This window comes from Nycticebus coucang, chromosome 23 (genome assembly GCF_027406575.1).
Source record: "Nycticebus coucang isolate mNycCou1 chromosome 23, mNycCou1.pri, whole genome shotgun sequence".
NCBI lineage: Eukaryota > Metazoa > Chordata > Mammalia > Primates > Lorisidae > Nycticebus > Nycticebus coucang.
This window is the reverse complement of record NC_069802.1, coordinates 32,493,754-32,508,392: the sequence shown is the minus strand read 5'-3', so window position 1 is coordinate 32,508,392 and position 14,639 is coordinate 32,493,754. Positions and strand designations below refer to the sequence as shown.

At 46.1% G+C, this 14,639-nt stretch overlaps 1 protein-coding gene across 10 annotated transcripts in view; it reads right to left on the bottom strand.

Moving 5' to 3' along the window:
- Positions 1-14,639, bottom strand: part of LDB2 (LIM domain binding 2) — a 338,074-nt gene that overhangs the window by 30,970 nt on the left and 292,465 nt on the right. For all 10 annotated transcript variants that reach the window (XM_053577585.1, XM_053577589.1, XM_053577593.1 and 7 more), the window contains exon 5: positions 12,740-12,823. In XM_053577585.1, coding sequence (XP_053433560.1) covers positions 12,740-12,823 — 84 coding nt within the window. The remainder of the gene's footprint in view (positions 1-12,739; positions 12,824-14,639) is intronic.

The following is a 14,639-nucleotide window of genomic DNA, read 5'->3' as shown; positions in this document are numbered from 1 at the left end:
AACGTGTATGATGCCATTTAACAGCTCGAAAATGCTATGACAGCTCTGGCTGCCAGGAACTCGAGCTCTTCGCTGTTCTCTTTACCCACATGGCTAAGCTGAGGAAAAAAAAAAAAAGAAAAGAATTTTTGCCAGGTCACCAAAAAGCCCTCTTTGCTCACCCCTGTGGACACCCCACACTTCTCAGTGGTCTTGGACACTGCTGTCCCTGCCATCCTTTTCTTGCATAACACACTCTGCCCGAGTTTCTGGATCTCTCTCCCGGTCACCTCTTTCCACCTCCGATGGCTTCTTTTTGCTCTCCTGTCAGGGTCCTTTATTTGTCTATTCCCTCAGGGCTGGCCCTTCCCCATACTCTGCTCCAGGTCAACTTGCTTCCTTGCTCAAGACCTTCCTAGGGCAAGTTCACCCACTGTGTGGGTTGTATAATGTCCCCTCCAAAGATACACGTAGGTACTAGCCTCCGGAAGTTGTGTGCAAACTGTTTGAAAATAGGGCCTCTACCAAAGTAATTAATGTGAGGATCTCAAGTTGGTATCATACTAAATTTATCATGAATCTTAAGTTCAAGGACAGATATTCCACATAAGACAAAAGGACAAAGAGATCCCTGTGGGAATGGTGGCTGTGTGAAGGGACTAGAGGCAGAGATTGGGGCTAGGTGGCCCCAAGCCTAGCAATGTTGGGGGTCACTAGAAACTGGAAAAAGAAAGGAAAGATTAAGTTTTAGACCTTCAGAGGGAGCATGGTCCTACCTGCCCCATGATTTGGAAGTTTTGGTTTCCAGAACTTTGAGGGAATAAAGTTTTGTTGTTTTAAGCGACTACTAGGAAGTGGTAATTTGTCACAGAGGCCTTAGGAAACTGATGTAGCCACTCAAAGGAGACCATAGTGCCTACCCTAGCCTAATGACTCCCTGTTTCATCCCTGAGGCCCCGACCTCTTCTCTTCTGAGTTTCAGACCCTCAGCATCTTGGCTCCTCACCTGGGATGTCCTGGAGACACCTCCTTCTCTGGACACACATCCAACCCAGGGCTCCCACCTGCTTCTTACTGATTCAGCGCTGAAGCTGGAGACATGAGACTCACATTGCTACCCAAGAGCTGCTTACATAACCAGACAGGACCCTAGTTACAGAGGTGGCAGCTGGATGCAGGGGCTGAGGACCTGGACTCTGAAGCCTGGATACTCGGGCTTGAATTCCCATTTAGGCACTTCTTCCTTGTCTGAACTTGGGCAAGTTTTCTGCCTCGTCACCTTAGTTTTCCCATCTGTGATACAGGTTAATGATAGCACTTACTCCCAATGGGCATTGTGAGAATTTTATTAATTGCTATTTGTCAAGGACTTAGAACAATGGCTTGTGCATAGAAAGTGATTTTTATTTATTTTAAGTAAATTAAAGATTTTCCAAACATTTGGAATTCGCCAGGTTCTTGACCCAAACTCAGGGTCAGCAAAGCTCATGCTGATCTAGGGCAGCAAACACAGGCACTGACCTGGTGGCTCTGCAGGGTGTCTCTGTGCCTTAGAGTCCCATGGTCCACAGTTTTCTCTGTGACCTGACAAGCCTCTTTCCAATGATCAGATTTGTCCAGAGCTTCCCAGCCCAAGTCCACTTCCCTCATCTGAAATCCTCTTCCTCTTCCCCTCTGTTCTTCCCCACTCTCCCACCTTTTCCCTCTGATTGGACTTAGTTCAGCTCCAGCCTTTTCAGACACTCACCACTGTCCTGAAGGCTGAGGTCTAACAGTCTGTTTATCATCTGTCTTTTCTATTAGATCATCAGCTGTTCCAAAGCAGGAATTGTGTCTTATTCCCATCTGCACCTTGAAGGCTTGGAACACAGCCTGCATGTCGCAGAGACACAGGGAATCTTTGTGAAATGAAAAACCATTTGTTTGGCAGGGCCTGCCCCACTCTGGGTAATGAATAAGAGGGTAGGCCTGAAAAAGGATCTTGGCTACCAAATTCTAGCCCTAAAATCCTCCATTTGAACAATTAGCTGGAGGCCTTTTGGGAAATGTAATAGTCACTCACTATTTAGATTCCAACAAAGCACAACATTCTACTGACTGATTATACATAGAGCGCATTTCACAAAGAAAACAGCCAAGGGTGCTAGTGGCAGAGACGTGATGCTGGGAGAGGAAGGAAAGGAGTAGGATTTCTAGGAGATTAAGAGCATTGAGCAAGACCCTAAGACCAATGCCTGGAAACAGACGAAAATACAGAAGCATGGCCTCTTACGTGACCAGGAAGTATTGGAGTTCAAGGTCTTTTTAGGTTTTGAAACCAACTTTAGTCGTGACTCAGAATCAGTGTAGGAATATGATGCAGGTCATTGCCCCATTTGGATCTTTTTCTGGATATCATGGAGCCAGCAAGTACATACTTTCTAAGAGTATCTTGCAACCTTTAGTGTTGTTTCAAAGTTTTATCTGCTTTCATCTAAATGCCTAGCCCATGGCTTTTAGGGGCACTCAGTCCTTTAGTGTTGATGACACATGGATGGTGGAGGGCAGAGCAAGTGTCTCCCACACAGGTGACATGAGGAGCTGTGGCTGCACTGTGGGCCTGCTCTAACCAAGACCACCTCCACTCCACCTCCCTGTCACTCAGGAGTGCAGTGGCCTGCCTGGTTGTAGCTCACTGTGGCTTCAAACTCCTAGATCAAGTGAACCTCCTATGTCAGCCTCCCAAGCCCACATGACTACACCCAGCTAATTTTTTATTTTTCTGTAGAGATGGGGGTCATACTATGTAGCCCAGCCTAGTCTCAAACTCTTAGCCTCCAGCCATCCTCCCACCTCATGCTCAGAAAGTGCTGGGATTACAGGCATGAGCCAGCACACCCAGCCAGTTTTCTCATTTCCAGGGTGGTATTTATTAATATTTTATGTGTGCTATTTGTTACTATTTCTTTCTTACTTGTATTTTTTTTCTTTTTAGAAACTTGGGTTGGAAAAAGGCTTAGAATCCATGCTTATCTCTCTTACTTCACAGATAAGGAACATTTATCAACTAAGGCTAATAATGCCCCATGCCTCCCTTCCCAATAGGGCCATTTATGAAGGCAAATATGAGCATCAAGTCCGAGAGGGAAGTGCCAGGGGTGTTCAGTGTATGATGTCAAGGGCAGTTAACAGTCTTCACAGAAGTGTGCTCAAGCATTCCAAGGTAATACTTGGGTTTCGGGTTTTATGAATGGTTTGCTCTTTCACACTTCTGACTTTTCAAGGAGCACATCTCAAGTTGAGTAGAGTTAAAATGATTAACCCCTCTCTTTGCTGAGGATCAGTGGTATCAGGAAAGGAAAGCTAGGCTTCTTGCTTTCAAAAAGTTTGCATTCCGGTGGGTGGCATGCGAGGCCAAGAAAAACAGAGAGGTAAACTGATGATTCTGCCGATAATTCAGCTGATGAATACACAGTGCTACCAGAAAAATAAAACAGGCGATGAGCTAGGATCGAAATTAACTAGGGTCACTTTACATACGCTAATGGGGAAAAATTTCCTAGAGGAGGTGATATTTGTCCTGAGACCTGAATAATAGGCAGCCAGCCATGCAAAAATTTGGCTAGCGTCTTCAAGGCAGAAGATGGTGGTGATGATGATGATGAAAATATAAAATAGCCAGTTTCTGTTGCCCACTCACTGCGTGCTGGCTTTATTCTAAGCACTTTACCAGTACGGCTTTATTTAACCCTCTCAACCACAAGAAGGGGCTATTATTATCCCCGTTATTGATGAGGAAACTGAGGCACAGGGAAGGCAGGTAATTGCCCGAAGTTCACAGTTAGTTAAGTGACCTGATACAGTTAGTACAGAGTCTTTGTCAAGGGAAGAACCTTAGTGTCTTGGAAAAGCAATTATCAGGCTGGCGGGGACTGGAGGCTTTGACAAGAAGAGGCTGGAGAGGCCAGACCCCAAGAGGCCCAGCTAAGAATTTTGGGGTTTATTCAGAGGGCAGTGTGCTATCACCAAAAGGAGCCGTGTGTGTATGTGAGGCACCAGCACAGGAGTAAGAGTCTGGGTGACAAAGGTTGGCTGGGAAGCCTGGGATTTTGAAGGCTGAGACAAACGGGGAAGTGAGGCACCATGGCATGAGTCCAGGAGGCGTTTTGACCCCCATTAAGCTTAACTTATGACTAGTTTCCAGTTTTCTCCATTCATTGCATCCATTGGCAATTTGACAAAATTGCCAGGTTGTCTCACTGGAAGTGACTGTCCTCATCCAGGTCTGCAATGCAGCTGCTCAATGACAACAGAGGCAACGTGTGTGAGACTCTTGTGGACCTGGACAGATATTTCCGTGCACAACTGAGCTATGAAGGCATCAGGGTCAACGCTGGATCCCATCCCCCAGAGTTGGCCCTCTGGATGATGGTAAGTGGGTCCCAGAACCCTTCTGACCCTCAGATTCTTCTATAAAAAGAGGCCTTTCTCACCTGCATCTCAAACTTGCTGTGAGGATGAAATGAAGCCAAGTGTGTGTCTTTCGCATAGCAGGGTTTTGTGATTCTGGGTCACTGTCCTCCCTTCCCCTTTGGTAGGTGTGAGGTGGACCTTTAGATTTTACTTGTTTTCTCTTCATGAAGGTCAGCATTTATAAGCCATTCCCAAACTCATTATGCAGAGTAAGACCAGAAATGCTAAGCCCTGCCTGCACATCTTTCATGTGTTTGTGTATAACTCCCTGCTCTTCAGACTCTGCCGGGGAGAGGCGGTGAGACCACAGAATCCAGTAACAGTTGCTGTCTTGAGAGAACTTGAGCTCTCCGTGGTCAGAGAGATGGTTCTGGTGCACAGTGGAGGAGCCACCGGAGACCAGGCACAGAGAGGTGTCTCCAGACTCAGAATGAAGCCGTGGAACTTACTAGCCCCCTTCACACTTCAGGCTCCTTCCCTGCCTGTGCTTTCAAATTAAAAATAAAAATAAATTCAAATATCTTCCTTTGCCCCTCCCCCATTTTCCTGGCACACTTTGTTACTCATTCTAGAAATCGGGAAGACTCTTTCCCGGGAGCGAGGGCTCTGGGTGGCACCTTGAACTTCACTTTGTGAGCCCTCAGCTCTCCCTTCTGCCGAGTGCCAATATCCTACCTCGCCATCTTCCTCGACTTTCTGGGTCTTGTTAAACAACAATTTCTTTCTCTTTCCCCAGTTCCGGAGACTGGGCAATTACTTTCTTTAAGCCAGGTCCTATTTGTGCATTTAAGGCCAAGAATTTTAGCAGCATCTGTGGATCTGAAATTGTTTTCTGTTAGGATCGCAGCACTAAAATACCAGTTTTGTTTGTTTGTTTGTTTGTTTTTGCTATATGACACACACATATGAATATATGTATATATAAAAATGTTCCAATAGCCCTTTTCTCTGGCCCAACTTTAGAAATCACAGTTTTCTAAACACTCAAACGTCTATGTGCTGTGGTTACTTCACTTCCTTAAGAGTTAACTTTTTTAATTCCCTTATCGTGGAGTCATATGTACGACTTTTCTATTTCCAAATGCAATTAAAAGTGCCCTTCAGATGTTCCAAGTTTTAATCATTCTCTGTGTGGAGCATTCCCATGGCTCCAAAGGGCTTTCTCTGCCTCATCTCAGAAGGGGCCTTTCTCCAAGGAACGGGAGGGGAGGGCAGTAGTCAGGATCAGATCTTACAGCTTTGTTTTCAGAGGCCAAACCCCTCACCTGCTCCAACGCACTGTCCCTCCTCCCTGAGCCCACGGTGCAGTGGTGAATGGTCTTGGGAACAAGTCAGACCCAAGCCCGGGACAGCCCTGTTGCCAGGCCAGCTTTGCGACCTCAGGCATTGGTGATTTTATCCTGATAACGAATGGTATTGTGACGATTATTACTGCGGAGCATCACTGCAGACACCCGAGCTAATCTCTGAGTCCGACGCTTGTCACAGCCTCATATGCAGGTCCTTACCACCTGCTCCTCCAGCCCTTACTGCCGGCCACTTCCCATTGAGTTTGACAAGCCCTGAACTGCCCTGTATCCTGATCAGTGGGATGAGTCCACTGGCCACACGCTCGGGTGTCCTGACCATGGCAAATGACCATCCTAGTTTTAAAGTTCTTAGTCTCATTTTCTGAGCTCACCTCATCACAGACTGGAATCAAACAGCTTGCAAGCCTGCAGTGACCCAGGGATTCCACTTTGGCACTTTTTGTGCTGTTTCTAATATGCTGGGCACTGTGAGAGGCTTAGGAGGTTTGCTGGTGTGGTTGCTGCCACTCCAGAACTTCAGGGGCTAGTAAGGGTTTGCTGCTGTTCTGTGTGGGTGCAGCGATGCCGACTATCCTCCTCGGGTCCCCGCCTGCTTTGACCGCCCATAACTAACTAGGATTCGCCTCACTGTGAGCAGGGATCCCTGTTCCATCCTCAGGCTCAGTTTGGCATTTAGGTGGAAAAAGGGGTTGGATTGTAAACCCTTCCTCTGTCATAAAACCAAGGAAAATATCTTGGCTGTGAGTCAAAGCTTTACAAAAATAAGAAACAAAAACCTTGGTAGGATTCCAAATGCTGACCTGAGCCACAATCATGCTCCCGGAGGCCACTCTGTGTCACTCTGATGGGGGCTGTTTTCCAAAGCTAACTGCCCAGTTCTTCCAGGCACTGGGCTGCTGCTGCTGCTGTCAGTGGTGGCTACGTGCAGGGACCAGCGTTTTTAAAGTGTAACAGCAACAACAAAAAAATTCTGCATTCACTTGGGAAATTAAAGGGTATGGGATCAAAAAAACATTACTGTGAAGCTTAAATTCTTTCACACCCAGTTGATGATACTGCTTATTTAAAGAGTTAGACTTATTTAGCAATGACAACAAAAGCCTATAAATACAGAGAATACTCAGCGATAACCATTACGCATTTGCAATGACATTTGTGCTGGGGAGGAGGGCTAAATACTCATGTCCCAGCCGACTCTCGACACGCTCCCCTGCAGACATCATCAATCAATCACTTCTTCTCTTCTTTCTGAGCTTTCAAATGACTTCAGAATCTCAGCTTAGAATTCAAGACCATGACCAATGTAAGGACTTGGCTTCCTAGAGCAGTAATTTAGGGCTGAAAAGTCCTCATTAGACTTTAACCCTCACCTGTGATCTAGTCACTATGATTCAGAATACACATAATCATTCATGTCTGAGAAAACTGGGACTCTGAGAAGTGAAGACACTTGATCAATATCATATAAAAAAATAAGTGGCAGGAGCTAAAATCAAGCCCTGATGGCTGTCCTCAGATAGTGCAGGAGGGAACTGGTATTTAGTATGCTCCTCCTGTGTGCCAGGCTCTTGGAAACTGTATTTCCATCTAATTCTCATATCATTCTTTGCAAGTTTCAGATGAGGAAAGTGGGGTTCAGGAAACTTCAGAAGAAGCTTACTCAGTGCTATGTAGGTTATAGAGGAGAAAATTAGGGTTTGGACTGACATTTATCAGAACCCAAAGCACACTGAGATTTCTTCCCCAGCCTCTGCAGTCCAGCTTTCTACTTTGCAGGAAACATTATTAAGGGCAGGACATGGCCAAAGTGTTTAGAAGAATGGTATTTATAACAGCGGCAACTTGAATGCATCTTCCTGGCTTAATACTAGAGACATGATTAAACAGAGATGTTGTAGCACCACACTGGGATAGTGGTATCTAGTTTAACTGGTTTTATAGACCATTTGACATATTTTCATCACACTGGTTAACATAGCCTTCCTGGAATTTTCTTAGGTATTGTATTAAGACATTTATATTCTGCATTTACTAAGTTTCACATGTACCCTTGTAAGATGCACCACAGGTGTAATAAAGCCATTCTCCCTGGTGCTAGGTGATATCTCTCTATCTCTGTCTCTGTCTCTGTGTGTCTCTCTCTCATATCCACAGCAACCCTAGGAAGTAGGGACTGGGTGGTATCATAACTCCACACCATGAAATAAATTACCTCCCCTGAAGATGGAGGACACTCTTGGTGAAACCCACCCCCCAGGGCTTGATTTCCCCATTGTATAGGTTCCTCTCAGAAATGGGCTGGAGAATGACTTTAGGGACACTCAGTCAGCAAGCCTCAGACTCCCTGAGGTCACCAAGGCAACCTCATTGCAACAAAGTACTGCCCCTGCAGGCTTGGGGGGCTTGGTGACCCCCAGCTGCAGCTCCCCTAGGACCACTGGGTCAGACATCACTGCACCTCTTAGCACAGGACACCTCCAACCTTGTCATGCAGAGAGATGACAGGAGGTGACAGGTGGGAAGGCTATTTGACAACTTAAAGCTAATGGCAGCAACTATTCCTGTTGTTAGTTCTAAGCATCCGGTCACCTGAGCCCCTTCCAAAGTAATGACTCTGAGTCCAGCTCCATCACCCGCACTCACGAGCTCCACAGCCTGGCCATTGTGGGGTTCACGAGAACCTGCCCCAATGATGAGAGCTGCCTCAGCCACCTCCTGACTGTTGGTCTCCATGAGAATGATTCAGAATTTCATGGGAATACATGTAAATGAACTTGTTTTGACAAAGCTAAATGACTGTAATTGCTTCCTTTCTCCCCTGCCTTATTTTCCTACATGTCAGACGCAGCGCATGGGAATGTTCAGTGTCTGGAGCATTTAAAATCTCTATCCCTTCTTTCCGAAGCAGGGCACATCATTTTTTGCAATTCTTCTACTGAAACAAAAGGCCTTGGATTGGTACTTGCCAGCACACCTGTCTGACCTCTGTTTAGACTTTGGGAGTTGATATCGAAACTCCTTATTAGCTTTATTTGAACAACAATTCAGTGATTTCAGTGCCCGAGGCAAAGGCCGCGCTCCTCAGATGGACGGGGCAGGGGCTTCGTTCAGTCTTCGGGTGATTTTATAAATGAGAGCATTTTGTGACTGCTCAGCTGTCTTTAAAAAATGTTAGATGATGATGCTATGAGGGGACTTTAAATCCCAGTTCCAAACTGAAGAAACAACCTTTGTCTGTCATTCTTAGTGACCACTAACCAGGCCGGGTGTCACGGGGAAGCCCCTTTGTGCTGGTTTGGGTAGCGAGAGCATTTGAGATTCTGCTCAGCCCAGATGCACTTGTGGCAGGTGGCCGCCCTGAGGGTCTGTTGCTGGGATGGCTTCTATCCCCACACACCAGGATCATTCCCTGGGCTAGCACAGGCTTTTCGTGTCCCTCCATTCCAGCCCACCTCACTGCAAAGCGACACCAGCCCTGCCCCCCGTGAGTGCCTCCAGAGGACAGAGGCCACGTCTCTGTGACAAAACTCAGCACCTGGGAAACCGTCAGGAATGAGGAGTGGGCCCAACAGAAGGGCACAGAACCAATCGACAGATGAACAAGTGAATGAGAGTGAAGAAAGGAAGGAATGAGGGCAGGAAGGACAAACAGCTGCTGAACAAGCAGGTGCCAGTCCACAGAGTAACTGGAGGCAGACCCAGAGCGAGGGCACGGGCCATCAGCCAGCAGCTCTCAGGGCTCTGCCACTGGCACAGAGTAGGTGATGAATACATTATGACGGTGAACGCCCAGGAGGCCCTGTGCCAGTTCCCTTACATGACTGACTTAGACCTTGCACTAATCCCAAGGAGCTGGTATTATTTTTGGCAAAGTGAATGAAGGGCCCATGAGAGATGCTGACTCTCCAGAGAAGGCGGAGGAGACACAGCCCAACTCCCTCCAGTACCGTCCACCTGGCGCACTCGCGGGGAAGGCAGCAGGGCTTTGTAGTGAGGCAGTGGATTCTGGAGCCAGCCTGCCTGGGTTCAAGCCCCACTCCTGCCAGGTGCGTGAGGCTGGGCAACTTACTTCACTTTCTTAAGCTCTCTGTGACCTGCTTTGCTGTGGGGATGGTGATGGGGAACAGGGCTATTGTGAGACCAGTTAAATCACAAGCTGGATGGCATAGGACCTGACATGTAGCGAGTGCTGAGTGCACGTGGGAGCCTTGAAGTGCTGCCCTCCCCTGCCCACACCATGAATGGCTCCCTTGGTGTCATGGTCAGGAGAGGAGTGATGCCCTTCTTCTCTTGTCATAGGTATGATCTGGGCTTCATGGGCTTCAAGATGTGGGGATGCAGTGTCCTTTGGCCACAGCATAAAAGTCAACTATTTCTGGATAACAGAACAGTGGGAAGAAGGATGGAGATTTAGTGTTGATTAATCTGTGATAAATACAGCTAAAAGATGTAACTAAGGATCTGCCCCACATTCTGTCATAGAGTTAGACGCTGAGCCAAGACCCTGAAGTCCCAGCTGCCAGGGTGGGGTCAGCTGAGGACATGTGGTGTGGCGCTTCTTTACCTGCTGGGGGGTGGGCATATTTCCTGTTTCCACTTGACCCTTTCCTGGTCTCTGACAAGACACATAGAGCCTCATAGAGCTACCTCTGGGGCCCTGCAGACAGAGCAATTCCCCAGGCCTCACTGCCCCACAGGACGGTCAGCTCTGAATGTCCTCCCAGATGTTTGGGAGGACATGGTCCCAGCTACCCTGGGCAGAGGTCCATGGGATTTTTAATGGTTCAAAAGAACAGGGGTGTTGGGATGAGCGAGACAGTGGAAAGTACAGCTGATTCCAGGCCCTACCGGGTCTAGATTTGGCCCCGTGGGATCTAGGCTGTGGATTGTAAGAATCTTACTTCTACCCAGAACAAGAACTCTGTTTTCTTATCTAACTAGAGGTTCCTCATGGCTAAAACTTCGGTGGTTCAGTAGCCTGATCAGCCACTTGCTCTAAGACCTGCTTCCCAAATGACTCTCTTCCTTGCTCTTTCTGGCCCCTTCACGTCCCAGCATCTTCCAACCATTTGCAATTCCGCCTTTTAACCCATGTTCCTTTTCCCTCTGATGGAAACATCCTTCCCACCCCTGCAGCTGGGTTAATTCATTCATTCTTTCACACTCAATTCTTGCATATTCTTCTTCATGAAGTGTTCTCTGTCCGATTCCTCTGAGATATCTCTGTTTTATTATCCCATAATTCCTTCTGGAAGTTTCTATCTTGGTATTTACCACTTCATTGATATGTTCTCTTTATGGGCCGACCCTTCATAGGAGTGAGTTTCTTGATGGTAGAGAGCATGACTTTTGTCTTTGGGTCATTAGTGTGTGGCTCAGAGCTTGGTGCATAGCAGGGTGTGAATGACTTGGAAGAATCTGCCCAAATAATGCTTAATTCACAGAAGAGCAAACATCGCCAAAGCATTGCAGTATTTCAGCCAATACAAAATGGCTATACATAGAACATTATGAATACAAAACAAAATTCATATCCTTAGACTATACTTAAGGACAAAGAAGCAATAACCTAAATTTTAAAATGGGGTGAAGGCCCTGGTGAGGTGATGTGGTATACGATGAAAGAATTCAATATCTCAGAGGCAAAAAGATGTGCAATGTGGTAACTTCCTCCTGCTGGGTTTTGAAGGCTGATACTTCCCTAATGAACCAAACCATGTCTTCCACCTGTAAGTCAACTACTGTAATCATATACTAAAACCAATGTGATGTCTATTACCTTTTAGACTAAATATGGAAGGTCTGAGTATTATGTAGGTAGATAATTTTGCCTAAAACAATTAACTTTTTAAAATAAAAACTAAATTTAAATCCAAACCAGAAAAAATGTTGCATGTTATGTGGAGAGTCCCTAAGAAGCCTTAGTAATGAGCTATAGTATTGTGTTAGATATCTTCAGGAGACTCTCTGGGGTGGCACATTGATCAACCTAATGGGGGACAGCCCCTGAGTGGAGACACAGAGGCTGCTAACTCAACACTAACCCATTAGAACTTGAGACAACCAGATGTGATAGGTTGGATACTGAGAGACAGTGCTAAGGCCAGATGAGGGGGCTTGAAGGTCAGACGCAGGTGTTAATTCTTCAACACAAGGGGCTGATAACACAGGCCCAAACAGCTTGCACTGGCTTGTCTGATATCTCTATCACCTTACATGAACTTTGGCCAATTACAAACTTCGGCTAATTGGCATTGTGGTTCTAAAATTTCTCCTCCCTTGAAATCACCAGTTCTAAGACAACCAGTATGAAAACGGGAGTGAACCCAATTCTAGGAATTACTACCCAAATACTTAGTAAAAACGTCAACCACTTGGCCTTAATACCCTTCTCCCAGTCAATAAAACTATAAAAGATTTAAAATCACTTCCTCCTAGTGCAGCTGCTTTCTTTTTATCACCCCCCCCCCCCAGTGTACTTTCACTTTCAATAAAGCTTTCACCTGCTTGGCTTAGGTGGTATGTCCTGAAATTTTTTCCAAGACGAACTCTTGGAAAAAACTCCATTTGGAGACCAGTAACAGAAAGAAAGTGACACCAAAGCAATTTATGAGAATGGGACATTGCTAGCCTTTGAATAATTAATTTCAAGAGTCATACAAATGTACAGAGGAAGCTGAACCTTGACAAATTCTAGCTTTGATGCTTTGTAAATTAAACTTCATCCTCCACTGAAAACACATGCTGTGTGCAGGGGCGCACACACACGCACACATGCACATGCATGCACGCGCACACACGTGCACACACGCACACGCGCACACGCACACACATGCACACGCACACACATGCGCACACACGCGCACCCATTTGTACAGAGCAAACATGCCATGCTGTATCGCCTGTACTTCATTTTAACTCCTTGGTCCAAGATGCATCTAAACCTCTGAAGTACTCTTCAAACTCGCCAGAAAATACAATCCTTGTATTGGTCTTACCCTGAGGTAGTTGAGGGTGAAGTTTGTCAGCCCCATCCTGGTGATGTTTTTGGACAGCTGATCCAGAACCTGAGGATCTTGTGCCTAAGCAGAAGGAAAAAAAAAAATCACATAGTTTATCCCTATAAGATGGTCCCAAGAAAAATTTAGGTTGCCCTATAGCTGCTAAAAAAATGTAATCTCAAAATTGCCAGTTTTTCTTGGAGGGCAGTTTGCTGGAGGTGATTTAATTGAAATTTTGAAGACTCTTGCATATACTGCTCAATGTCTTGAACAAGAGTCTTGTGCACGTTGAGCCTATAATTCTTAAAACCCTCTCATGTGCAAGGAAGAGCTTTTTTCTAGAGTTGTGCGTGAAGGTGTAATGGCCAACCTCAAGGAGCATACATTTTAATCAGCAGAGCAGGATAATAATTAATTCATAGAAGAACTTTGTTGGTGGTGCTGCCCTGAGGTGAGAGCCAATCGCCAGCACTGGACGAGGACCCACTGTGTGGTTGCCGGGCGTTATTCTGGACCCACTGCGAGCCTGTCAGGTGCTGTTCTGGGTACGTTGGAGTTATTGACTCCTAATCCTCAAGTCAACTCGCTGAGGCAAGTTTCTGGCTATTCTGGCTTTATAGCTGAGGCACAGGAAGCACAGAGATGTCACATCATCTGCCCGGGGTCACACAGCAGCAAGGACACAAGCCTCTGTGCTCACTGTCTGGGGCCTGGGCTCCCAGCCTCTGCCCTCTGCTGCCTTTCAGTCTGTTTTGAGAAGAGGAAGAGTGGACACTCTAGACTTCCTCAAGAAGGAGTGGAGAACGTGAACTAGACTCTGAAAATTAAGGAGGACATGGAGCATGGATGGTTGGAAAATAAAGAGGAGTGTTACAGCAAACAGCAGAAGGTCAATGGGACAGGTGGAGATGGGCTGACCAGCAGAAGCAGCGGCTGAGAGCCCATGTCTGGCCTGGCATCAGACAGCTATGAAACAGTTGGCTTAGCAGCCTGGGCTTGGGAGTCAGAACCAGCCGGGTCTAAATCTTGATTTGGCCACTTCTGGACTAAAAACATTGGGCAATTTATCGAACTTCTCTGAGCCTCGGTTTGTCAGCCATGAGGGTTAAATATCCTAATGTGTACTAAATATTTAGCTCAAGGCCTGGCATAGTAAACAATAAATAACAGTTACTGTTGTGGGTTTTTTTTTTTTTTTTGACTGTTCATGTTCTTAAAAAGATCAGGCTTAGTATATCTGATTTTCTTCCAGAGCCTCTTCCTGGCAGCTGTGCATGGTACATTATAGAGGAGAGATTGATTTAAGTTAATGCCTTTGACTCCTTCTTATGGGATTGCACCCGACTTGTTGCTACTTATATTTAAAATACAGCTCTGGATTGGCATTGAACCCACCTTTGCACTTAATGAATGCTCAATACACTTGATGTGATTTATGGTCAAATGAAACCAAGGCAACCCCAAATATACCACTTCAGGTCCAGCCCTGTGGTGAGGAAAGACCCGTTTCTGCTGATGCGGACCCGAAGCCCCAGGAGTCCCATGTCTGGTCAGAAGGTTTAATCAAAACTGGAAACTGTTTTCCTTCTTGCCTTCTTGCTTTATTTCTTTCCCCAGTTATACATAACAAATTTGCTAGCCCAGGAAGAGCAGTTCTTGATAATGACAGCATGGAATTTAAGAAAAGTACAAACTGTTTATTGAGGTAACCTGCATTTTGCAGCTCAGAATAACAAAGTATCAAAAATAGCCCCGGGATGTGGTGTGCCAGACTCAGAAGCCAAAGGTGGGAGGGGCGGGGGCAGCGGATTAAAATGATTGAGAATAAAACTCAATATTTAGAGTTAATTACCTGAAGTGCGATGGTTACTGGGATTCTTTTACAGAGAGAGGGCTG